The following is a 24,961-nucleotide window of genomic DNA, read 5'->3' on the forward strand; positions in this document are numbered from 1 at the left end:
CCACATATTTTAAAATAATTACATACTTTTTTCTTTTGTTGCAAGCAGTTTGCAATTTGTTACAGAACGAGCAATTGTTGATATCGGCGGGAAAACAACAACACAAATCTATTTTTGCTGCAATATTTTGTTTTAATTGCATTCCAAGATAATTTTCTATTCTTGTAACACTGAAGTTTAGTATAAAATGGAACAGTTTTAGTGAGAAATCAATGCAGTTCTGTTTCTTGTGTTAAAACAATATAATCATGAATGTAGTTTTTATTTTAGGGGTTGTTGCTTTGTTTGAGGTAGCTCAGGCTGATCCTAAATGTCCAGATGGCGCTAAAATTTATGGTAAATACATAACCATCAACTTAGGTTATGTTTTATGCAATTTTTAAATTATTTGTTTTAAATAGCTTTAGATATGTCAGATGATGACCAAGCGGTGGCCTTAGCTGAACACAATCACTATCGACAGATGATTCTGGATGGTGAAGTTGATGGTCAACCACAAGCTCAGGAAATGCCTATGCTCGATTACGACAATGACCTAGAATATGGCGCTTATGAGGTGGTCATCACCTGCAAAATGGAACATATGATCAGCCCTGATCAACGTTTCAGTGTTGGTCAAAACTTATTTATTTCGTGGTCGTCGAATTTGAATACCACTGCGGATTGGCCAGCAGCTGTCAAGGATTGGTTTGATGAGAACGAAGGTTACAATTATCCAGAAATATCTAATAATGCTCTTCATTACACTCAAGTAAATATCTAATAGCGATAACTGACATATAGTTTATCACAACATAAATATTTTTTGTTTAGGTGGTTTGGGCTAAAACTACATTGGTTGGCTGTTACTTTATTACATATTATGATAATGACCCACAGATGGCTCAATATCCGTATGCTAGGTTGTATGGTTGCAACTATGGTCCAGCGTAAGTGTTAAATAATTAAATGTAGGTAATAATTATTAATAATTATGTTTTTAGTGGTAATATGCAAGGAGAGGCCCCATATGAAGAAGTATAATAATTTATATAAATTATTTATGCATTTGAAGAGAATTTGACGAATAAATTCAAATTTATTGAGAAAAATTTGTTAATTTTGTTAATTTTAGGCAAATAAATGCATTTCAACCCCATATTAATTAGTTTTATCGTAAACTTTAGGCAAATAACCGCATTTTAGCGCCATCTGATTATGTATTATATAACTATAGCTCTGATTGAATCTTCATATAAAAACTTTTATTACTTTCATTATTTTGTATTCTTTAAGCAATAATGTCTGCTTCATAAAATTCGGTCCAGCCATTTTAAAGTCTATAAACTACAGACATACAACATACAATAGATTTGCTTAACTTCCTGTAAATTTGAGAATATAAATATATTTTTTACAAAGTTGCTACATTTGTAAAAATATTTATGCGCAGTATCTTTCCCGTAATCAGTGATTATCCCTTATTAAGTATAATAAGCAAATAATAACTATTTGCTTCATGAATTTAATTGTTTTCTTAAATAATAATTTTGTAATTACCTATCCGTTTGAGACAGTAAATGGTTTACCTCAAGCTACATTCTAATAATTAATATTTGCACTTGTTATTCCGATGTTTGCTATAAAAGCAAGATTTTTAACTGTTGCAGAATAGTTGTTGCAAAGAATTCACCATGAATGTTCAGTTTAAGTTAGTATTAGGGTTACTCTCGGCTCTAGTTTTCGCTGATGGATATAAATGTCCAAATGGTGCAGATATTTACAGTAAGTGATACGAAATTTAAAAAAAAATAACTTTTGTCGCAAAATTTAAAAAAAAATATTTTATTATATAGACATAGGAATGAATAATTGGGATAATCAAGCAGCAGTTAATGAGCACAATCGCTATCGCAAAATGATCTTAAACGGCAGAGTAAATGGCCAGCCACGTGGCAAAAACATCCCCATGCTGACCCATGACAATAACCTCGCCTATGGCGCTCAAGAAGTAGTCAAATCCTGCGAATTAAGACACAAAGAACAACAGGATAGACGCTTTAGTATTGGTGTTGGCCAAAACTTGTACATTTCTTGGTCATCTGTGCAGAATACAACGATGGATTGGCATGAAGCAGTGAAGAGTTGGTTTGATGAACATAGAAACTATAGATATTCAAATGCATCTGGAAATGCTCTACATTACAGTCAAGTAATTAATAAAAAATAAGAAAAATCCAAAATAATTATTTCATATAATTTTGTGTGTTGCAGCTTGTTTGGGCAAAAACTAAAGTAGTTGGATGCAGTTTCAGCGCGTATTATGATTGGCAAACACCGCAGTTGCCTTATGCGAGGTTGTATGCTTGTAACTACGGTCCTGCGTAAGTATTATATAAGTTTAATTGTATACAATCAATATACATACAGTAATATTAATACTTTTAGTGGCAACGTGCACGGCGAGACTCCTTATGAAAGAGCATAGGTCAAATTGCATTCAATTTATTTGTGACATGTTTTCCAGTAATAATAAATATTAAATTAAATAAATAAAATGTTTTTAGTGTTTGTTTAGTGTAACACCCACAATTAACTACTTATTCAGTCAGTATATGAAGCAATAATAGAGGAAACTGATTTGTCATTGCAAAATACCTTAAAACGCCTGAGTAATCCTATGTTCGGCATTTATATTGTAACTCAAACATTAATAACACTATTTAAGTAATATACAATCAATTAAAGTGAGATTTAAGTTTAAATCAGAAAAAATCAACGTCAACCTACTTAATTTTAAAACATTTTGAAGAAAATGATTAAAAATAAAGCAAAAAATAAAAATAAAACAGTTGATGGTTGCAGTTACCGATGTCTGCGTTTATATTAGTGTGGTAAGTCACACCTAGACTGCGCTGTAAGCAATGCTTGGCATTATTTTTCAAATACATAAGTAAGAGTTGCATACTACACTTATTGTCACTACCATAAGTAAAACATTAGAAAGATACATTATATCAAAATTTATGCCATAATAAACTTAGAAAGTACATACCTTTGACTCGAATAAGTTATTATACCTACATAAATCTTCTTTTGAAAGGTCTGAATGAACGCAAAATGAGTAAAATTCGCACACTGGTGGGACAGTAGATAAGTAGCGTCTAGGAACGACTAGCAAAGTGCGCGCACCGCGAGCGGGCGAGTCCTCGCGCTCGTCGTTAGTGCATTAGTGCATGCGTGCTCGCCGCTGCGCACAGTCGCCAGCCCGCCAGCCTGCTCAAGTTTCGCCACGCGCCGCTCGCGCTGAGTCTGAGTCTGCTATGCGCACGCCGCTGCCGCCGTCGCGGTCGTCGTGTTCGTCGTGCTGGTAGCGAACGACGCGCCGTACGCTCAGTGCGCGCGTAGTGGGCCGCATTCCTTTCCCGAGGCGGCGCGCTTCGATTGGCCGTGGCCACGTGACGTCATGCCCTGCGAGCAGCGCGCTGCTGCTCGCCGATAATGCCGTGGTATTCAACATGGCCGAGAGTAGTTAGTAGTGCGTGCGTGTGTACATAGAGATCCGACCGACGGGCGCGTTCGCCGTCCGCCGCTCAGTCGCCACCGACACCGCCGACGTAAGAATTCTCGCCGCGCGCGCCTGCCGTCCGCGGGGTGGCCGTGTGGGGCCGTGTTTATGGAATTGCTCTGCGCCGCCAGACGAGTGCCGTGTCGTTGCATGGAATACGCGGAGTGAAAAATGCCGAGGAAACGCAATGGCGAAATACCGCTGCCCGATGGCTGGGATTGCGCGGAGGACTACGACGGCAAGCTCTACTTCATCGACCACAACTCCAAGCAGACGTCGTGGATCGATCCGCGAGACAGGTGAGCACCGAACACCACCCTCACGACACTTCCTCAATCATCATCATCCACATCGCATCACTAAACATTTTCTAACGGCTAAACTACATCGCTGAAGATTCTCATGTGTACCACATTCGAGAGACGCGTTCGCAAGTCGACAAGTCTCAAGCATTCCCTAGCTGCGTTCGACCAGGTCAATGTCATCCACAAGAATAACCAAAATAACTCCACGAAAACAAAAATACAGCGGTGCATAGCTTTCCGAATAAAAACTTTCTCGGACGAGGTGGAAGCAGACACAGTAGTACTTTCATCTGTCAACAATATTATTAACAAAGTCATGAAGTCGTGACTTCAAAAGTCGCGCCAATTCCACGTTTCTGGACTGTTCTCTGCTACCAACTACAACCGTACGGTTCTCTAACTCGCTGGAATTACAACGTGCGTGCAACGTGCATCGAGCATTCCGATGCAAATTAAAATTAAAGATTGAAATTAAAAACGCGACTGCATTTCTGCAAACCTAGGCGCATTATTTCTACAACTGACGCAGCTTTTCACTCTACTTCACAAAATATTACTTCTACCTGTAATGCAACTCTAAGCACGTACCGTTAGCATACAACGCAAAATTTGAACCTTGGAGTTCATCTGTTTCGTGTTGGGGTGAGTGAGCTCTCTCACCCTACGTAGTAAAGTTATCCCAACAGGTTGCGTTGCCCGAGGGGAGTTGGCGCAATAAAGCACGCAAACAGCAGGTAAACAAAAAACGCGACACGCACTTGTGTGTTGTGGCCATGGCGGGTTGTATACAGGTAGAGGCCGGTGAAGAATGGAAGAAGCATGGGTCGCTTAGAAGACTCGTAAAGAACGGATGACAGGTGCAACGGTACACACATGGTGTGCTGACGCTCGCTGCGAGCATGCTCTGGGTTATAATGCCCTATAAAATTGTGTTTTGTTCGTTGCTGGTACGGAAAACGCGAACGAAATTTACAAAAAGTACTTGTGAAGAGTATAACACATCAAGAAATAGTATCATTTTTTGTAGAAAACTGTTTAAATTTTGTTGTTTTTTCTGTAAATTTTGGTTGTAATATTGGCTAAAAAGTCATTTTCTGACGAAATTAATTATTTTTCATGAAAAATATAAACATCTGTGGATAATTTATGTTTCTAATGTATTTTCCATGATCAAAGGTCACTTGAAGTATGACAGGGCACTAAGAGAAATCTTGCAATTGTTGAAATATGATCAAAACTTGAAAGCTTGCGATTTAGAAACGTCAATTTGTCATTTATTTACCCTTGAAATAGCATAATTTCTCAAAAAATGCATGGGAAAAAGCCTAAAACTGAAATATTTTCGCGTGAGACGGCTTGGCGTCCCGGCACATAATGCAATAGCTCAAGCTTGGCGAAAGTGCTAAATACTAAATTTATTTCGCCCGCCGCGCCGCCTGTCGACGACGAATTTAGGCCTTCACGGACGACGTCCTCTGCGCGTCGCCTTGTGCGTGCGCTCGCCTGCCCATCGGAATGCGCCGATGCGGGAATGCGGGGAACACTCCCGAGAATTTTATCATAATTCTAAATTTACGCGCCGGTTACGATCGAAGCGCACCCGTTACTCACGTCAAACGTCAGCGAACAGCACCGCCAAGCGTCACATTCACTAACTATCATACAAACTTACACCCTGCACAAGAAAAAAACTAAAAATCTTTAAAGTTGAAGGTGTTGCAATGGTAAAAGTGGCGCAGTGTGATTTTATGCATCCGCTGATTGTGGCTTTACTTCTTCCACAACTCTTTGGGTTTGGGAGAGAAGAGAAAGCATAATATTTCGGCGCGGTGTCGACGTGCGTATATTTATGTTCGCTACCGATGGAGGCGATAAGCGCGCGCGTTGCTCCAACGCGCTTGGCTACTGGACACTGGATCTACTTTCGGTTGCTTCGCGCAACAAAAAATGAGCGAAAACTGGACCGGTTTACTTCGCCGAAAACGAACTCACGACCGCCAAGAGTCAACCCGTCTTGCGTTAACCTTATCTCACCGCGGTAATTTGGTAATTTCCGCTGGTGATTTCGACATAAAATTAAAATTATACGCCTTAAACACATCGCAAACCCAAAACGAACAAAAAAAAGCTTAAGATGACATTTTTTAATTTTTTTTTAAAACATGCTGTATGTAAAGTGTGCGTGTAGCGTATATCAAACTTGAACGTGAGTAGTAGGTATTTAAAATTAAACGCGTTTAAAAGTCCAGTAGCCTTGGATTATCAACATTTCGCTCTGCCCACGGCATGTCCCTACAAAGCCGAGACAACAAATTACACATACCATTGGCGTGACATTGCGATCAGCATGCAATTCCGCTCCCAGAATTTTTCGACTATGCACATAGGATTCGTGACGCGCGGATTTGACTCGTCTAGTCATTGATACGCACAATAAATAGACGGCTAAGCAAACAACGCTGCGGAATGCGCTCGACGCAAACAATTAGTGCGAGCAAACTCGTCAAATTCCTGCTCTCGCGGCGATAATAGGCGAAAGTGCGAAATGCCTTCGGATGTTTATCTTCAAACATCATTTTATTTCCGATTTTTACAATGAAAATATCATTCTTTTAACATGAGTATTGAATGACACACAGCACGTCAGAAGTAAACAATGTTTTAATTGCTCCAATTACCATTCTTATTTCATTCTTATTCACAAAAGATGAAGTAAAAAACCGCATAATTTGTGGACTTGCATGATGCCTGCTCAAAAGAATGCTAATCGATGCAGAATTTCGTGAATCACTGCATAGTTGTGGTCTTCGTCACCGGAATTAATTGTCATCGGGTTACAGAACGAGATTAGCGTATTTGCCAAGCGACGATATCAGTACACTATTTGAATTTCCTAATGTTTGTTTGTTTACATATGCCTTGCAGGAAATTCCGATTCGTTGTAGTCATGATAAACGCCGTCACTACAAATCATAGCGTTTTTTCATTCTCTCTGTATTTTTATTTTATTATTGTAAATTTGGTTTACAAAGTTGATAACTTGTTGAAAATTGAATGCAGGCGTATTATGCCCTGTGCGCGTGATAAGATTAAACGTAATTGCGTTTTGAGGAGGAAAAAATGGAAATTCCTCGCATGCCACGGCGTAAATAAAACTCGAAATGTACCTATATGCTCACGCGCAGCGCGTTGTAAAAACTCATTGAACGGAATGGAATGTACAATAAAATATTGTTTGTGGATTGATAAAAATACGGAGCGCGCGCGCGCGCGCACACACAACGCGGCTGCTACGGATTCATCGGTTAGGAATTTCGAGTGAGCGAGGAGCATTTTTTTACAAACTCTCGAGTGGAGGTATAATACGCTCTTAAGCACCTAGCACTTATGGAGTATTGTGATATAACACCGAACACGCCACAATACGAAAATGTCTATAAAAGAGTAAACCATTACAAGATTGACATTTGAACGGGTTGGGTGCTGCTGCTGTTGCTGCTGCGTATATGCAATAATAATGTGTGAGAGAGTGTTAGACACAATGGTACATTCAAGCCGTAGAAAATATTTTCAGAATGCGCAAGGTTTTGCTCGCTGAATTGCACTCGCATGGGGTATTTACATGCGTCCAAGGATGGGCGCATGTGGCTGGAACTGGTTCTGTATCCTCTAGCTTCTTTTCTCGGCGATCTCGGGTTTCTTGTGAATCTTCGCTTCGGATGTGGCCGCGAGTGTGTTGCGTGCGGAGACGCCATTTTTATCATTATCATTCGACGCCGCACGATCGAGCTTTAATCGCCTCTCGCGAGGCTTTTACAAGAAAACTAAATTTCACATCCATCTGGCAGTCGCAAACGCACAACACACAGCCCTATGGTTAGTTGTGTAGTGTTTTTTCTACGTCTGAGAGAAGAAAAAGAAGAAAAAATGGCGATGTTTTTGAATTTTTCTTGGAAATTTTTACGTTGTGCATTATCGCGTGTGTGAAACCCATCCTTGGAGCTTTCGACTCCACTGATCGTTCACCACCTACACGCAGCACGCAACAGTTTCTTTTATTTCAAAGTGTTTTACAAAAGGAAATGCCACAGGCAACAACCAAAAACTTTTTTTTTTTCTGAATAAAAATAAATGTCTTGACCTGAAAGTTCATCAATCGCTGCGAGATGAGGAAGTTATGAGTCTTCTACGTCCCTTAAAAGGTTGCTTTTTATTCAATCTGTTCGTTTTGCACTCGTTGCCACATCTCATCAGCTAGGAATGCGGACTGGACGTACTTGCAAGGTAATATTTTACGACTTGAAATCCCATATAGTTCGTTTTCGAAGAACGGGGCTCACGTTGCGCTCGCTTTGTTTTATTTTTCGGTGTCGAGGCACAGTATTGCAATTATGCGCGCCTGCCTCTCCTGCGTGTGCAGTGCGCGTTGCGCTTTTTTTTTCCCGCTCGCGCGGTAATTGTATGCTCGCATGTGTGCGCGGTGTCAAGTAACAGATGACCTCGTCCAAGGACACGTCACCGCAACATTTTTCTCCTCCCGCGGTGTGTTTTTCGTTTTAATTTCCTTTTTCATGTTTGAAATTGAAATATCGCTGATAAGAGAGTTGTGTTTGTTGTGAGTGTGAGCACACAGAAAAGTGTGTGGACATTGGTGACGCGAAGTGGCGTGATTCCTCGCGCTGATAATTTCACCAAATATAGTAATATGTAAACAATCGTGACCCTTGACGTCGCAGAAAGTCGTCGCGGGTCGCGTGGAATGCGGAATTTTCAGCGCAGCGAAGCGCATTCACAAACGCGATAACAGCATGTGCGTAGTTTGTGTGTTTATTTACGAAATTTGCGTAGAGTAGTAAAATACGAGTTTTTCTCGCGGTGATAGATAGAATAAAACGATGCGGATAAATGATGCACGATTTCCGGCGCGCTTGCAGAATTAATATTTCATTGAGCGGCCGCCGATGAATGAATGATAATTTATGTGACATCGCGAATTGCGCCCAGCGTGTGGCGGCAGCCGGAGCGAACCGGTCGTCGTCGGCATTCCTAATTGCATGCTCGTTTATTAGCCCAATTAATAACTTCATTACTTCATTAGCGGTGTGCGCGCGCACGGATTATCGAATGGAAATTGTAAATCCAAACGTGGGACAATTTTCTCTCAACGTAAACTTGTTTTAATTAAATTTTTACCGAAAATATCTCAGGGGATGTGCTAAAGTCATAAATAACCCAGAGTTATGTTGAAAAGAAGAGTAAATCACGTCGTAATTAATTTTCTAGAAGAAATTTTTGACTTTTTCAACTTGAAAAGTCCTTGAGACATTTCCAAGCGTCCCGAAGGTGTCAATTTCGGACATTTCAACCAACTCCTAATTATACGCGCCTGGAGAATGTCTTCTTGAAATTGAATTACGTCTCGTCTCATAACGTAAGCTTCTTAAGTCGTTCGTCGCCTGCCTTATTCGTTAATTCAAATTTAAGTGACTTAGCAATGCATAGCTGAGATTCCATTGAAGAAAACCTTCAAATCCGCAATAATTTTCAAATTCTTTGCAAGTTTGGCGTAACATCGATTGACGAACGTCTGCCGATTGTTTATAATAATTATTGACGTCAGAGCGGAGTTATGCATAAATTATCAACAAAAATAAAGCCGAAAATAAACAAATTCCTCGGTGTTATTGATGCTGCGAAGGCGATTAGCATGAGAATTTGTTAACTGGCGCATTAGTGATTCCACCGTGGCTTGCGTTACGATAAGATATGATAAACGACGAACGTCACGGCTACAAATTGTCCATTCAAAAATTATTGAATGAATAAATTAAGCAACCGTGTGTTGTGTTTGTTGTTTTTTTTTTCAGCGTATCGTATGATTTAGTAACATTTATTGCTTGCAATAAATATTTGGACAGATGCAGAGACAAAGTCGCGTGCGCCTGGCTTGTTGTTGCAATGCATAAGAAAAGTTGGAAGTGAAGTTGCGCGCGCTCGCTGGAATGTAAACTTTGATATTTTCACGAGAGTTACGAGCAGCGTTCACTGGCTTGCTGCGCTCCGGCGTTGGTATACCATATGCGCTATTCCAAAAATGCGGACCCATTACATCGTTACATAACCGAACCGTAATTTATAGTATTCCAATACCAGCGCGCGCTGCGAATACCTCGAAATGTGCGCGAGGGGGTTTAAATATAAATACCTTGGCAATTTCTTTGGTTTCTAGATGTGTGTGTGTTGATGTGTGTGGAAATCGCACGCTCGTTCGATTCGTAATTTATTTTATTAGATTTTAAACGCCGCGAGTGTCCGTAATCTCGGATTTAATTAACTCTCGAGCCGGTCGGCGCCTCGAAAATCCTCCCGTGTACGCACGAAAATATTGCCAACTCTTATTTCTAATTAATTTCGAAATCGCTCGCATGCTTCGGATTCTTTTCGGACTATTTTCGTCGTAAAGCATCGCGGCGCGTTGCATAAAGCGCGTTATACAGATCGCGTCGCGGCGAGACGCGAGTTGACAGGCGACGACGACGGGAAAAAATTATGATGAGAATATTAAAATCGTCGGTCAAGTCAATAGCAACAGTATTTCCATGTGTGTGTGTGAATGTGTGTATCTGGCTTCTGTTGGACAGGCGCGCAACGCATGGAATTTGGAAACGCGTATTTTTGGAAACTGAGGCCGAGACTCTCCGACTCTCCGCTTTTTTATTGCCAAAATATTTTAATTTAAATATGCCGTTCGGTTAATTAAAAAAAAAAATGCGCCGCCGCTCTGCCGCGAGAAAACCAAAAGTATTCCAATTTATATGATAAGTCCGCATAGAAATTTTCAATTTCGTGCGCATGCTTCCAACGAAACTCCAAGAATTCGGCAGTTTACGATCCCGGATGGAATATGGTGGTCGCGGCGAGAATGTAAAAATCGTAAAACATCTGCCCGTGCACACACCACCACAAAAACGACGTGTATTTATAAACAAAATGATTCCTGGAAGCGAAATCTTCGGCGAATTGCAATCTGGGAACTATATCTCTCTAATATGTTTCAGGGAATTTGTTGTGTGTTTACCTTTTGATTCTTGGCGAGTCCTTGAATGTAATTTCTGAATTTTGATAATGACCTCCACCTCCACAAAAAGGTGGTGTAAATTTGAGAGAAAGAACTTTGTGCGTATTAGTGTGTTTTGGTGCAGTAGAATTTAGTTAGTAGTAGAAGTTCGTAGACGTAGTAGTAGCGAGCCTAGCGTATACTAACTGGCGCGCGCTTCGGTGAAATAAAAAAACGCGCGCGTTTGTCGATGTTTTCAGGCTGGATAGTACGATGGAATGAAGCTCGAGCGTACCAGCATGCCAGCATGCCAGCACACATCGCGTCGACTCGGCGCGGTCCGTTCGAACGCACATATGTAAGTCGCGCGCGACAGAGATCGCTGCGTTCAGTTGTGGATTTTAAATTAGTGAGAGGAAGACAATCGCGCAGTGGAATGCGGTGACGGTCAGCGGGCAGCAGGGGCGCCCCTCGGCCGCCGTCGCGGCTCTACCCCACCTCCGCACGACCTTCCTTCCGGGGTTCCATAAAACACACATACACAGACGCAGGCGCGCGGATGGCACCGCATACCTTGCATTCCATTCTGATATTTTTGCACTTTTCGGGCAACGCGCCCAATGAAATGCCAAAGCGCGCAGACGCACAGCGCTTACCTGATGGACTAAAGTGTGTTTTGTGTTTTAAAGCGGTGCGTTTCTGTCCTAATCTGTCCTAAGTCACTTGAAGTTGACTTGAGTCATTGTGGGACTAAAATTAAATGCTTGTGTTTGTCCTTTTTCGCTTGGCGGCGGTGGAAACATGCGCAAACACGTTACTCAACTGTAAACGGCCACAATACTACGACGCACATTTCGCGTACGCGCGCGCTCGTTTACTTTCCACATTCCGCGCATATTTTTGCAAATTTTAACATTTTAATAATAGCCGGGCGTCTCTCGCAGTAAATTTGCGCTTTGTTTATTTATGCCTCGACAAATTCCGCAAAAATTAAAAACGCTGAAAAAAACAGAAAATGAGAAAGTAAAAAAAAACTTACTCAACTTATTACGGAATGCGTATTTAAATTGAAATTTAAATTCAAATTCGACAAAACGTTTGTGGAATAATAAAATAAGCATTTATTGGATTGCATCGATTCGAAATCGCACGCGTGTGTATGTGCGGAGAAAACTCGCGTTGGAATTCGCGTGCTTTGCGCAACATTCTTTTTATTTTATTTTTTTTTTATTTTGTCTTCTGCCTAACTCGGGGACCACGGCGCAAACAATCGGGGCTCGCGCCACGCCGCACCAGAGATACGTGCTAAGGAGAGTGGATTGTATTACGCGCCTATTATATTCATAATGCGTATCGTGTGTCGCATTGTATTGTGATTATGTACGAAGCGTATGCGCGCGGCATAATTTATAATTCGTCCTATTCAATTGGTCGACTGCGACGACGAAGGGACGCGCGCGTGGCCGACGTACAAATTGCGAAATTATATTTTCAAATGTGTGCGCGGTTTTATTTCTCGATTGATTTAAATTTAAATTTAAATATTTTGAAAATAATTCTGCAAAATATTAATTTTTTTTAATTTTTTAAAATTTGGTTTAAAATATCACTAAAAATGATTTAAAAAATAATTTTTGTCTATTATTCAACGAAACACGTCGAAAAAAGAAAAATCTCGCGCGCGCAACGTGCGCATTTAATAAATTCCATATAAGCAGCGACCAAGGAGGCACACCACGAACACGTTGTGCGCGCCAGCGAAGCCGGATTTGATAAAATTATATTCCGCATTGTTTTCGCCGCGTGCCGTTGTGTTTGCGACCGCGCCGTTCGCTTCTTTCTAATGCAATTGCGCTGCGCGCTGCCACCAATGGCGGCCGATTTGAAATTCGACGTTTCCGCACATTTTCAAGCCGACAAGCAAACAACCAATGCGCATACCGTTTGATTCTTTTTTTTTTCTGCTGTGCGCGCACACCGTGTGCAGTACACGCCACTCGCCGAACTGTCTTAAGTCTCGGGTGAAAGGAAATGCGTTTTCTCTTCTTGCAATGTGCATCTAATGCACATTCTTCTTTTTATGGCTTTTGGTCATATACTCATATAAAACGGACAATTTTTAATCTGAAATTTTACTCCACTCACTTTTTCCACGTGAAAATGCTATTAAATAACATGGAAATTGTTGTAAAATTGAAATTGACTTAAGTACAGTAGGAAAATATAAAAATGAAAAAATAATGAATTTTTTACTAGAAAATAGAGTAATACTACCAGAAAATGTATACTTAAGTCAAAGTTGATTGTATACGTTGAAATTTGCAACGAAGAAAAAAGTTTATTATCTTTATAACGAGTCTGGCGCCTAGGCGTTTGTTTAAACTTGGAAACGGCGGCGTTCGGAATTCTCCCACGTTGTTTGCTTACGGATCTCCGGGCTGGCAGCAGCGCCGAGTGTGGAATTCATTACATATTTTTCGAATTACACATTTTTACGACTGCCACCTATGCGCTGACCCTCAACAAACAACTCCGCAACGTGTGAATCGCTTTTTAATTTGAAATGAAATTTATTTCCTTTCCAGATTCACGAAACCACAAAGTTTTGCCGATTGCATAGGAAATGAACTGCCTCTCGGATGGGAGGAGGCTTATGATCGACAAATAGGACATTATTATATCAACCATCACAATCGTAAGTACAGAAAATCTAAAACCTAAAAATTTTACTCTTATTGAATGGCATCTTCTTCGAGAGTATCTCTTGATGTCTAGTGTGCCGTTGCTCGACCGTTCCCGGCCTAGCTTCCACGTTCCACGCGCGGATCGTGATTTAATAATAAATATCTTAAGCGAAACGCGCGAGTCCCGTTCTCAATCTCAATTTCCTAAGAGACGCGGGCGATGAATAAGAGAAGAAAGAAAAAAAACGCGCGCGCGCGGTACGAGGAAACAATTTATAGATATTAAGAGATTTCGTCGGTCGATCTCTCGTGTCTCGCGAGAGAATGCACAAATCGTTAGGGAGGAATGCGGGAGATTTATGTAATCGCCTTAAAATTCGTAAACGTTTCGAAAACGCTTAATACTTAAGTCTTATGCAACGCGCACTCATCGAAGAAGAACCGTAGTTTTATCGCGCCTTTTTTTCGCTGTGTTACAGAGTGCACGCAACTGGAGGATCCACGACAAGAATGGCGTGTGATACAAGAGGCGATGCTACGCGAATACCTGGAAACTGCTCAAGACGTTTTAGAGGTGAGTGCCAACACGATAACAATTTTTATAATTAATTATATTAAAAAAACCAGCCAGGAGAAAAAAAGTTAAAAAATTTAATGCAACATTTCGCAATGCAGTTGTATTTTGTGTTGTGTTCATTCGCAGTTACTGCTTATAGACAATGAATTATCTTTATTCGATACACACAGGATGTTTTTATCTTTCCTCTTAAACAGTGCAATTTGACTTCCAGTCATACGAGTTTTTCGACGATTAGAGAGGTTTCGGTCAATTAAACAAAACGTAAACGAGCTTCGAGTGTTTCGAGTGTCTTCTGGATGCGTCTGGCCGTAATGCCGTTCATTAAATAACGATTAGATGGCGCGCACACTCGTACGACTTATTAATGAACGCATGCACGGAATGCCTCCGGTGAATATTTCCACTTTACATGATTAACATGACTTTACATGCTGCATTCTTGTGCGGCGCAACAAGTTTTCCACATTAGACTTGAATCAAAATCATTCTGCGCAATTAATTAGCAAAAGATTCGTTGTCGAGGACAATGCGCTTTTTCTCACACTCACGTGTGTTTATCTAGCCGCAGTGGCGTTAATTAATTTTCCAGACGTTAAATAAAATTCCGACGCTGATTAGAATCGCGTCTGGTGGCTGGGTGTCGGCTAATTGAACGACGCTTGAACATCAAACATCGTGTGCGAATAACAGTCCTCGTATCTCAAGCAATCTCACAAGAAGCAGCCTGATACGATGTCACGAACAGAATGTAATATTCGCATTCGGTGTGTGTGTTGTGTAGTAGTAGTTGGGAGATAGGCGGCGAAAATTCCAGAAATGCAAGCGCATCGCATATTCATAATATTTTATGTAAATATTGCCAGGCGAAGGTAGGCCGGCGAAGGAATGCGTAATGATTTGCGGTAATGCGAGTCGAGCGTATCTAGATATGGTCGCGTATAACATAACTGCACGTATCTCTTCATTGCCTGCGCTGAGGAAATCATTGATATTCACAGCTCGGACCTCGCGAGATAAGCGAAAATTCCACAATGCATGACGACATCATTATTTTGGAAATTAACGGAATTTGGATTTAATTTAATTAAAATAATTTTCGAAAATGATTTATTTCAAGCTATAAAATAACAAAGGGATGTAATTTATCTTCCAAATAATGTTTTTCAATTGCAACTTCATCCAATAATCATTATCATTCAAAGTCATTCGAAGGCGTGCGTATTATTATTATGCATGTTTACGATTCGCGATATTCCCGTCATGCTTGGCTTCAATGGCTTGTATGACTTCAAGGATTCGCATATCCATCGATCTGCGGGAAGGCAGCAATGCAACCGGTAACCGAAGTAGTCATGATAATAGCCGTACGAACTTTAGAAAACCAACATTTCCATGCGCGTTATTGCCAACAACGCCAACTCTTTGCGAGCGCGCGCGCGCTCGGTAATAACACTCGAATGCCCGTGGAGTGATTTTCATGACCTTCCATCCGAGCACGTACGTGGGAAATCGCAATGTTATCTATTTCTTATTTGCATCGCTCATATTTTGCATACAATCGTGTTAATCTTGAGAGACTTGCGCCTGGCAGTCCTTCATTTTCACAATATTTACATTTCTATGCTAATGTGTTTTGTTGTTGAGGGGCTACTCGATCTCGATTTGGTATGCGCGCGCATGCCACTTAGTATGGTACATAGTGATGAATTAAGTCACTTTTGACGAACGTGTCAGCGCATAATCAAGTTAATTACGTCGAAAATGCAGCGCGTTTGGCGAATGCACATCGCGACAGATAATGAAAAGTTTGTTGACCTACAAAACGCGCGCGCGTAAAAAATTTGAATGACTAATGTGTCACTTTCGTGAACTTGCACAAAGCGTAACGCACGAAACCGAATTACGTAAGTAACGCGCGCGCGCGCGCTGAAAGAAAGTGCTTTTTGTTTGCTCGTCACCTTTGTGTCACATGAGCTCATGAATATTATATCTCTCTGATTTCAATGCGAGCGTAATTCTAACTTAAGTCATTTCAGTCTGGTAGAAAGAAAAGAGTTGCTCTGAAAAGAATTTGATTAAAAATTTTAATTGTTTCGTCGTGTTGTTTGCTTGTCCGTGTCTGGCGCGCATTTTGTTTGGGTTTCTTTTGTGTGTTGTGTTGTTGGGTTCGTTTTATTTCGGTTTTCTTTTTTGCCATGGGACAACCTCGACATTCCTGAGTGGCAACTCTCGATGGCACGAGCCAGCGCTGACCCCTGCGACCGGGCCGCGGCACAATGCGACGCCCGGTTTGCTCTCGCGCGCGCGCCTGTCAAAATAATACACGCCGGGTCGTGCGAGACGTGCGGGACCGCGCCTCACGACCAATGATAACTTACACCTTGGAGATTTACTCCCAAACGAGACCCACAGGGAAAAGTTTCTTTTAAGATACAAAAGTTGCCAAAACAGGACTTAAGTCACTTTAGAAATTCAAAAATTGACAGAAAAACATTTTAAACGTTCTTTTTGTACTAAAAATCATCTCAAGGGATAGGAAATTACTTATTTTGTATTTACTTAAAGCCATTTGTGTGAAATTGGGCAGAAAAGTGCGTAAACAGGGCTTAAGTCACTTTAAAAATTCAAATACTGGTAAAAAACGCGTTAAACACACTTTTAATATTCAAAATCATCTGAAGGGAAAGGAAATGACTTATTTTTGAGTTTAACTATAAGAGTCTAGTCTGAAATTGGTCAGAAAAGTGCGTAAAGATGACTTAAGTCACTTCAGAAATCCAAATTCCGACGAATAACATTTTAAACACACTTTTCATACTAAAAATCACATCAACGAATGGGAAATAATTGATTTTTGAATTAAACTAAATAGACGAGTCTGAAATTGGCCAGAAAAGTGGGTAAAATCTCGTTGAAAATGTCGGAATTTCAATTTGAAATCGAGGTGAAGTGGTTTTACATGTTATCTGGGATACCAGTCGGAGAGGAAACATTTGTCGCGAGTTACGCATTCCAATTGCGTCTATCGCCGCAGGACCAATCTACTCGATCTTCCTTCCAGCTGCCGTGGCTCTCGATCGTTTGCTCCTTCTCGCCCGCCACGGCTTCTTGCTCGTATATTAATGATGGAAAAAAATAGTCGAGATATTTAATTATATGGAGTAAGATACTGGCACTACCATATTACGCATTCCTCGGCCTCGGCCTGGCTCCGGCCAAGAGCATCGTCGTCTGCCTGCCGACAATTTATACATTACATATTTAAGAGACAGCTTAACAGCGGGCGCAGGTAGCCAGAACAAAACAGTCGACGGTGCGCGGAATATGAACATTTTTATTCAAATCACCCGACGCGCTTTTTTATATCAATTATGTATGATCAGCTAATCAGAACCCGCTGTAGGCCGAGAGTAGTTAGATGTGTACTGTCGGAGTGAAAGAGCGCACGATGGTTTCTTGTTGTTCCTTCGGGTCGAGGAGTTGGTTGTGTGTTTGTTGTCAATGCCAAGTACTCTTTGGTCTTGCTGCTTGGCTCTCGAAGTCGTTACCGAAGGTAGGGAAGGTGCGCGCGGGGAGGCGCACTTTTTATGGCTTTTGCTCTCTTTGTGGCTCCTCGTAAGCGCATTGTGTGTATATCTTGTGCAGTCGCTACCTGTGTTACACCGCACGATCCCGGCGAAGAAGCGGCGGCGCGGCCTCGGCCCGCTCGCCGCATTCCACAGCCGGACCGACACGATCTCCGCCGCGCGGAGCGCATTCTTTCCTCCATCCTAAATCAACAGGTTCGCTTCATTATCATAGGCCTGCATGTGCGTGCTGGCGATGGGCCTCCTCGCTGCTTCGTATGCATCTTTTCATCTCTGGGCTGGTCTTCTTTTTTATTTTATTTTTTATTTCGGTGAGAGATGCAGATGTGAGTGGAAGCGACGAGGAACGCGAGTTATATAATGAACGAACAAAGGACAACGGGCGACTTACCACAAAAAAATAAAAGAAGATGGATACAAACATGAATTCTTTACATTCCATACAAATTTCCCAACTTTGATTAATTCATTCAATCTTCTACTAGAGTTTATCTGGAGTGACAGGAACTGCTCGTTGCTTTTTGCAGAAAATTCTAATTAGGGCCGTAATTAAAAAGAGAAAATAGTCTTGCGCGACTTACTGGAGCCAAGGCAAGGCAATTATAGCGACGTTATAATTTCTTCGGCTCCAGGAGTCGTCATCAACAACCGCTGATCGAAGTAAATCAATTTGAGCTGAGCGCTCGTGGGCAATTTGAATGCGAGGAATACATTGTTGCGTTTCTTGTTCTGTAATTTTCGCGGGGCATACGATTTTTTACGCGATTAACTTACTCTCGCTGCGGCCAGCGCAGAACAAGAACAACAAGACGCAACGGTACACGGGCCGAAGAATGCCGGCCGAAGTGTGCATGAAGAATGGAGCGTAGAGCTGAAGGGCCTCGCTGCAGCTGGCCGCGTCTCGCGCGCGCAGGTAGAGAGAGGTCGGGCCCGCGTGAATCCTTTGAAATGCCACACAATGCTGGCCCGAGGCTGTGAACTCGTGGAATGCACACACGGAAATTAAAGTGGCCCGGACCGGGGTGCGAAGGACGGACCAAGGCCGGTCCGGCCGGCTCAGTATCCGCCGGACCGGGAAGCCTCTCGCGCGCGCACACGCTGCTGCTGCACACTCTTCGGGCCAGCGCTGCAGCGAGATGTGGTGCTATGTGCGGCTGCCCGCCGACCGGCTGCAGGTGCGCACGCTGCCTGCTACCCTACATTCCAATCTGCCGCCGCCGAGCGTTGACGCCCCCGCCTACCAAACGTTACCCGCGTCCTATGTTAATTTTCGCGAGTACGCCGCCTATCATCAGTATCATCAACAAAGTGCACAATATCATTATCACCATCAACAACAACAACAACAACGCCATCAACAAATCCCATATGGATACGACTTTGTAAGGATTATTTGTGAATTGTGCAGTTTTTTATTTTAAATCCTGGCTGGTGTTTTTGTTTTTGTGTGCGTGCGTGCTAAGTTTTTTCTGCTTTGATTACAGGCCAAGAAGGATATTTATGAAGTAAAGTCACAGCGATTAATATTGGCCCAGGACGAGTACAATCACTTGAACAACGCGTTGGCAACGCTGACGACGTCGCGAACCAGCCGTAAGTTATCTCGCTATCAGAAAAACCAACAAGATGCTAATAATATTCTATTTGCGTATGCAGTTTGCTCATCGACGAGCAGCGTTAGTACAAAATATGATCCGGACCTGCTCAAGTCCGACGTGGCGATGGCCAAAAATAGAGTGTCCAGGCTCAAGTCGGAACTGGAACGTATCAAGACCGAGATGCTCTATACCCAACGAGGCGTGGACACCCTATCAAAGTAGGTTCCAGTTTCATCTCTTGTATTCAGGCTTTAAAAATTTTCAAATTTTTAATTTTTTTGTTGAATTTTTGTTTAGTGTTGAACATAAACTCAACAGCAGTCAAGGAACATGCTACAATATCAGTGAAGCTCAGGCCATTATGACTGAGCTGCGCAACATTCAAAAGTCCCTCTCATGGGGCGAGAAGGAACGCGCCGAGTTGATGCAGTCTTTAGCCAAGCTCAAAGATGACCTCACCCGTTTGCAACTTTGCGAAGAAAGCTCTCCGGATGTTTCAACGCTCAGTTTGCCGCAGGAAAAGTTCAGCACGGCTTCCCAAACGGACTTGTCTTGTGTGTTAGTGCCCATCGGAACCCGCCTTGCTGAAATGGCCAAGAAACGGTTGGAATACGACGAGGCTAGGAAAACCGTGCAGCACATTCAGCAGAAGTTGGCGGATCTCGAAGAAAAAGTGCAACCCGGTCAAGTAGAATCCGACCAAGAGCGATTGCTCTTGTTCCAAGAAAAAGAGCAGCTCTTGCGGGAGTTGAGGAGTATAACGCCGCGAACGCGGAGTAAAGAAGAAATGAGTGGGATTCAACTCGAGTGCAAGAAAATTGAAGAGCAGTTGAATAAAGCACTGGAAATGTCGAATAGGGCGATTGCGGATCGGCTGAGGACGCATGAGGAAAAACAATTGCTCCTGCAACAACTTCGCGATGCCCTGCGATCTATGACGCAACTTGAGTCTCATTTGAAGAGTTTATCCTACAGTACACTCTCGGCAAGCAGCAGTTCTAGTCTCGGTTCGCTATCGACGACCAGCAGTAAAGGTTCGCTCAGTTCCGGTCTGAGTTTTACGGATATCTATGGTGGGCCGCAGTTTAGTGGATCTACGACGCTGATGGACAAACCTGTGGATATGGTGGATCTACACAGGAGGGTTGAACGTTTGCTCAAGGGGAGCGACAGCACAATACACACGCCCTCGACGGGCCGATCTCAGCCGTCGCTCTCACCGCGCAGCTCCCTCTCCTCTGTATCACCACCCATCTCGCCGATGTATGAAAACGTGCAATGCGCCAATCCGCCCCCGGCGTACGACCAGGTTGAACGAGACAGGCTGCTGCAGTGCGCTGAGCTGCGCCTCTCCAATCCCCTGCATAACGCAGATTTCAGCAACAGGTTGCCATTAGGTTTGCCGTCACACGCGGATTTACTGGATGTCAACATGTCGCAGGGATCTGGATTGGGAAGGCCCGGAGCGAGACATTCTTATGAGAGTACTACTGACCCGCCGTTATCACCTATCTCTGAAACACCACCACCTATGTCTGATCATGACGAAGGAATGCAGGGAGCGACTTTAAGTCGGACGAGTTCTTCGGGAACTAACACCCGATCAGTTAGCGCGGCTGTTAGCGACGAATCGGTTGCTGGAGATAGTGGAGTGTTTGAAGCTTCCAATCGGAAGAACAGAGCAAGCGGATTTTTCGACGCAAACGATGTTATTGACACTGCACAAGTACAAATCAAGTTCAGGTATATTTTCACATCGAATATGTTGACAATATGCATTGAGCGGGCGCGGAATTTGATGGCACTGACTTTACCTGAAGATGCTGAAGTGTAAGTCTTAAAGAAACATATTTACGTTAAAATATTAATTTTTAATTTATTTGTGAACAGGTATATTAAAGCAATATTAATCCCAAGTTCACGATCAGTAGTCTACGCAACTAACGCAGTCAAAGATCATCGGAAACCTACATTTGGAGACATCTTCAAAGTTTCCATTCCACCAAATAGGATACCTACGAAGACGCTGCAAATTAATGTTTGGAGTAAATCTGAAAGTCAACCTGAAATTTGCGTGGTAAGTTTAGTTTGGATAAAAATATGTTCAGCGTTAAAATTTGAATTTCTTCACTAACGTAAATTTTATATTAGGGTTCTGCCCAAGTGAGTTTAGCAGACTACAATCCAGAAAACACCTCGCAAAAATGGTATAACATTTTGGCCCTTCACTATCTCGAATCTGCTGAAGACGAAACCCGTCTGTCACATCTCAAACAAGAATCAGACATTTCTTTATATCGCGACAAATCAGACTCGGATATCATGAGCCTTGGAATGGGTTACCGTTCAAAAATCAGTGGTGCAAAGGAAGAAAGTTCCGATGATTCCACCATAATTTCATCTCAAACATCCACTTTAACCCGTAATCAGGAGTGTCTTCCTGCTGCTGATATACCTTTCGAAGCTTATGAGTACGAACGCGGTGAAAGCAGCGAAGATGAAGACGAGGATGAAGTTGACGATGAGGATGATGAAGATGTCGAAGATTTCCTTGCCGCGAACGCCGATAAACTCGGCACGCTCGCTGAAGACTGCTGTCAAGAGCATGAACACGACGAAGATTGCTTAGAGTATTCCGATGCGCAAACCAACACCGAATGTTCCTTCCAGCCGGACCACGCCAAACAGTTGAAGTTGGCAGCCGGTGGAACGATAGAGGAACGAGGTGCGATCAAAAGGTCTCAAACTTTCTCGCCAAGTGCAGCCGTTAACAAGAGTCAGTATATTTGCAAGCTGAATCGCAGTGATAGTGACAGCGCCATGCCTCTGTATCGACGAGGAGGCAATCCATTCCAAAGAAACGCCGTCGAACGGCGCAGCTTGAGATTCAGGAAACAGTCTGGTTCGATGGCGACCCTTTCAAGGAAAAGTCAAACACACTTGCCGACGACAGCGCGTACTTCGATCGATCTCGAACTTGATCTACAAGCACAGCACACGCGGTTGATAATGCTCGAGCAGGATCTGAGCCAGTTGCGGGTGTTGAAGCAGAAGTTAGAAAAGGCTAGGGATCATGGGGATACTGATTTGGCTGCGTGGGTGCTTGAGGATAAGCATTTTCTGAATCTAGTCGCACAGGCAGAGAGCGATCGCTTTGGCAAGAGCGGTGAGGAGAAGAAGGTGGACCGGATGCTGAAGAAAGTCTCCAAGGAGATTTACAAACTGCGAAAAACTAAGGCTGGCAATGGAAAACCCGACGTAATTTCTTTCAAGTAAGTTTTATACAACTTGTATTGAATGTTTATATAGGTACTAATTAATTGATTGTATTGTTTTTATTTTAGAGAGAAAATGGCGTTTTTCACAAAATTAAGTTCGAATGTGCCTTTCTTGCCTTCTGACCAGTGCCATCAAGAAGACACAAACTCGCTGCCACCCGTCTCGCCCTCAACGTCTACGAGGCGAGATCTAGACTTAGAGTATGCGACGTGCTCCACCTCCACGTCGACACTGGACAACGTCGACGCCAAAGACAATAAACAAATTAGAGATAAGGCGGATGGCGTCGAGTCTAGCCAGAACGGCGAAGAACCCACACGCTTCGAATACGTCGTCGATCGCGTTCGAGGTGTCGAAGTGTAACCAAGTTTCAAACATTTTAAACAAACTTGCAATTCAATTGACATTTGACGCACGATTTCGTCACGCACCGACAAAAGTTTTAAAAGCGTTTTTAAGCAAAGAAAAAAGTGTGGTATTAGTGGAGTTCATCTATCTAAACACCAGACAAACACATTTTGCTTCTCTCCGTTTCGGCTCGAAATACTTCACGAATGCCGAAAGTGTATATAAAATTTTATTGTTGCCACAAAATGCTAACCGAGCAAAGATGATGTGTGAATGTAATTTATTACATATCAGTGTGAATGTGAACGAAGTTTTCTTTTGTAAAAAAATTATATGTAAATGAAAAATTAAGTTTAAGTGCGCCTCTCCCCGTCTAGATTGAAGAATTATACATACATTTATATGTATATGCATATTTAAAAGCATAGAGAGTACGTATATAGATATATTTTCGAACGAGTTGTAAATGATATTGTTATTCGTAATGAACTAGTTGCATCTATTAATGTTTATTGATTGTATCATTGTGATTATGTGCCTTAAAAACGAAACAAATCGAGATCTGAGTCTGATGCGGAACACACGAAATGGAAAATACTCAAACACGTACTTTTTATACAAAGCTCTTAATATTATTACGCGAGAAACGTTCTGCATCTGTTTTTTTGTACCTACATTTTGTTTATATTTGTTTATAAATGAAACATTGAAAATCTATATACTATTTGTAATCCACTTGTGTTGCCACTCACTATGTTAATGTTTCTTACTTAAAACCTGAAATTAATTCAAGCAATTGCATCGTATCTGTGTGTCTTTATTCTTAAATGTTGGGGTTCTTATTATATAAAAGTTTACGTTTGGCTATATTAGCTAATCTGTCTGTCGAACAATGAAACGAAATACGCAATATTGTAGTAAAATATATTTGTTATTGATTGATCGATCAATATTGATAGAAACTAGTGATTTTTTACTCGTGTATTATATTGTACATAGACCCGAAACTGCAGTTATTATTAGCGCAATGATAAAACATGTTGAATGATGTTGTGAAAGTAAATATTTGTTACATATTGCTGCAAATAGTGAAAGATGTGCTACGAAATGAAAATTTATATTTTTAGTATTAGATCAAATTATAGTGCGATTCTATAATTATATATTGTTCATATAAAATAAGGAGAAATGACAATACAAACTATTAAAGCAATCAATGTTTTGTTTTCAGTGATAAAATGGTTAAACATACACTAAAATCGAATATTTGAATTGTAATAGAGTTACTTAAGTCACTTAATGAACATTATGTGTTGCCTACCATAAATGTCTATCAACTAGGGTGTTTCCTTTGCTAAATCTGTAATTATATAAAATGTCTTTTTAAACTTGAGTTTTTAGAGTCTTAGAACTTTAGCTACACTTGAAATAATTAGATATAATCAATTCTACATCCTAAACACTTTTATCTTACATTAGTACGAAAATATATGCATTTCTTTTATCAGAATAATATTTTGTTGTGATGTACAAAGTATACTACTAAAAAACTTTTAAAAACTTATTTTCTACGTGCGGATTTCTACATCCTGCAATCATTGGTAACTATTCTAGCTTCCAACTAAACGCCCCGGACTTGTGCATGATCATTCATGGCGGCGGCCACTTATTAGTTATTTGACAAATCGAACAAGAATCATAGGAAAACGCGCCAAGAAGCCGTATTAGCGCATTAAGTTCGCGTGATCATGATCGATTTCGTAAAATATTACGCTCCACACGATGGTGGTTGAGTCGGCAGCTCGGGAAACGCAACGTTTAGTACCAACAAAAAATTGCAGTCGCTGGCAACGCAAGAGCAATGTTAGAAACTCAAATACTTTAAAGTTGAACACGTAAGCGTTATTCCCGGCATTAATTATCTTCAAGAAAATACAAACTTTGAATCATTAAACGCAAATCTTCTTCTTTCGCAG

General features: G+C 41.6%; 3 protein-coding genes across 3 annotated transcripts; all 3 read left to right on the top strand.

The window, feature by feature from the left end:
- The first annotated feature begins 176 nt into the window (after positions 1-176).
- LOC135791745 (venom allergen 3-like) lies at positions 177-1,091 on the top strand. The gene is made up of 4 exons (XM_065302261.1): positions 177-336; positions 402-751; positions 814-929; positions 984-1,091. The coding sequence occupies exons 1-4, from the start codon at positions 249-251 to the stop codon at positions 1,021-1,023; spliced, it is 594 nt and encodes a 197-aa protein (XP_065158333.1). The 5' UTR covers positions 177-248; the 3' UTR covers positions 1,024-1,091.
- Positions 1,092-1,631: 540 nt separating this feature from the next.
- LOC135791743 (CRISP/Allergen/PR-1-like) lies at positions 1,632-2,537 on the top strand. The gene is made up of 4 exons (XM_065302260.1): positions 1,632-1,764; positions 1,836-2,191; positions 2,254-2,363; positions 2,428-2,537. Exons 1-4 carry the CDS (start codon positions 1,674-1,676, stop codon positions 2,465-2,467), a joined length of 597 nt encoding a protein of 198 aa, XP_065158332.1. The 5' UTR covers positions 1,632-1,673; the 3' UTR covers positions 2,468-2,537.
- A 687-nt stretch (positions 2,538-3,224) lies between these two features.
- Positions 3,225-24,198, top strand: kibra (WW and C2 domain containing protein kibra). The gene is made up of 9 exons (XM_065302240.1): positions 3,225-3,846; positions 13,495-13,604; positions 14,073-14,167; positions 19,245-19,353; positions 19,417-19,576; positions 19,656-21,188; positions 21,249-21,435; positions 21,510-22,630; positions 22,703-24,198. The coding sequence occupies exons 1-9, from the start codon at positions 3,719-3,721 to the stop codon at positions 22,998-23,000; spliced, it is 3,741 nt and encodes a 1,246-aa protein (XP_065158312.1). The 5' UTR covers positions 3,225-3,718; the 3' UTR covers positions 23,001-24,198.
- The last annotated feature ends 763 nt before the right edge of the window (positions 24,199-24,961 follow it).

This window comes from Atheta coriaria, unplaced genomic scaffold, assembly GCF_025399875.1.
Source record: "Atheta coriaria isolate IRGN ID8LTWV9N9 unplaced genomic scaffold, Caltech_Dcor_3.1 hic_scaffold_5_pilon, whole genome shotgun sequence".
NCBI lineage: Eukaryota > Metazoa > Arthropoda > Insecta > Coleoptera > Staphylinidae > Dalotia > Dalotia coriaria.

Excerpts from the sequence above, each read along its gene's own strand:
- LOC135791745 (XM_065302261.1), top strand. The coding sequence starts at position 249 with ATGAATGTAGTTTTTATTTTAGGGGTTGTTGCTTTGTTTGAGGTAGCT. Across the intron at positions 337-401 it reads AGATGGCGCTAAAATTTATG|CTTTAGATATGTCAGATGAT; the intron begins GTAAATACATAA and ends TGTTTTAAATAG. Across the intron at positions 930-983 it reads GGTTGCAACTATGGTCCAGC|TGGTAATATGCAAGGAGAGG; the intron begins GTAAGTGTTAAA and ends TTATGTTTTTAG.
- LOC135791743 (XM_065302260.1), top strand. The coding sequence starts at position 1,674 with ATGAATGTTCAGTTTAAGTTAGTATTAGGGTTACTCTCGGCTCTAGTT. Across the intron at positions 2,192-2,253 it reads ATGCTCTACATTACAGTCAA|CTTGTTTGGGCAAAAACTAA; the intron begins GTAATTAATAAA and ends TGTGTGTTGCAG. Across the intron at positions 2,364-2,427 it reads GCTTGTAACTACGGTCCTGC|TGGCAACGTGCACGGCGAGA; the intron begins GTAAGTATTATA and ends TAATACTTTTAG.
- kibra (XM_065302240.1), top strand. The coding sequence starts at position 3,719 with ATGCCGAGGAAACGCAATGGCGAAATACCGCTGCCCGATGGCTGGGAT. Across the intron at positions 3,847-13,494 it reads TGGATCGATCCGCGAGACAG|ATTCACGAAACCACAAAGTT; the intron begins GTGAGCACCGAA and ends TTTCCTTTCCAG. Across the intron at positions 14,168-19,244 it reads CTGCTCAAGACGTTTTAGAG|GCCAAGAAGGATATTTATGA; the intron begins GTGAGTGCCAAC and ends CTTTGATTACAG.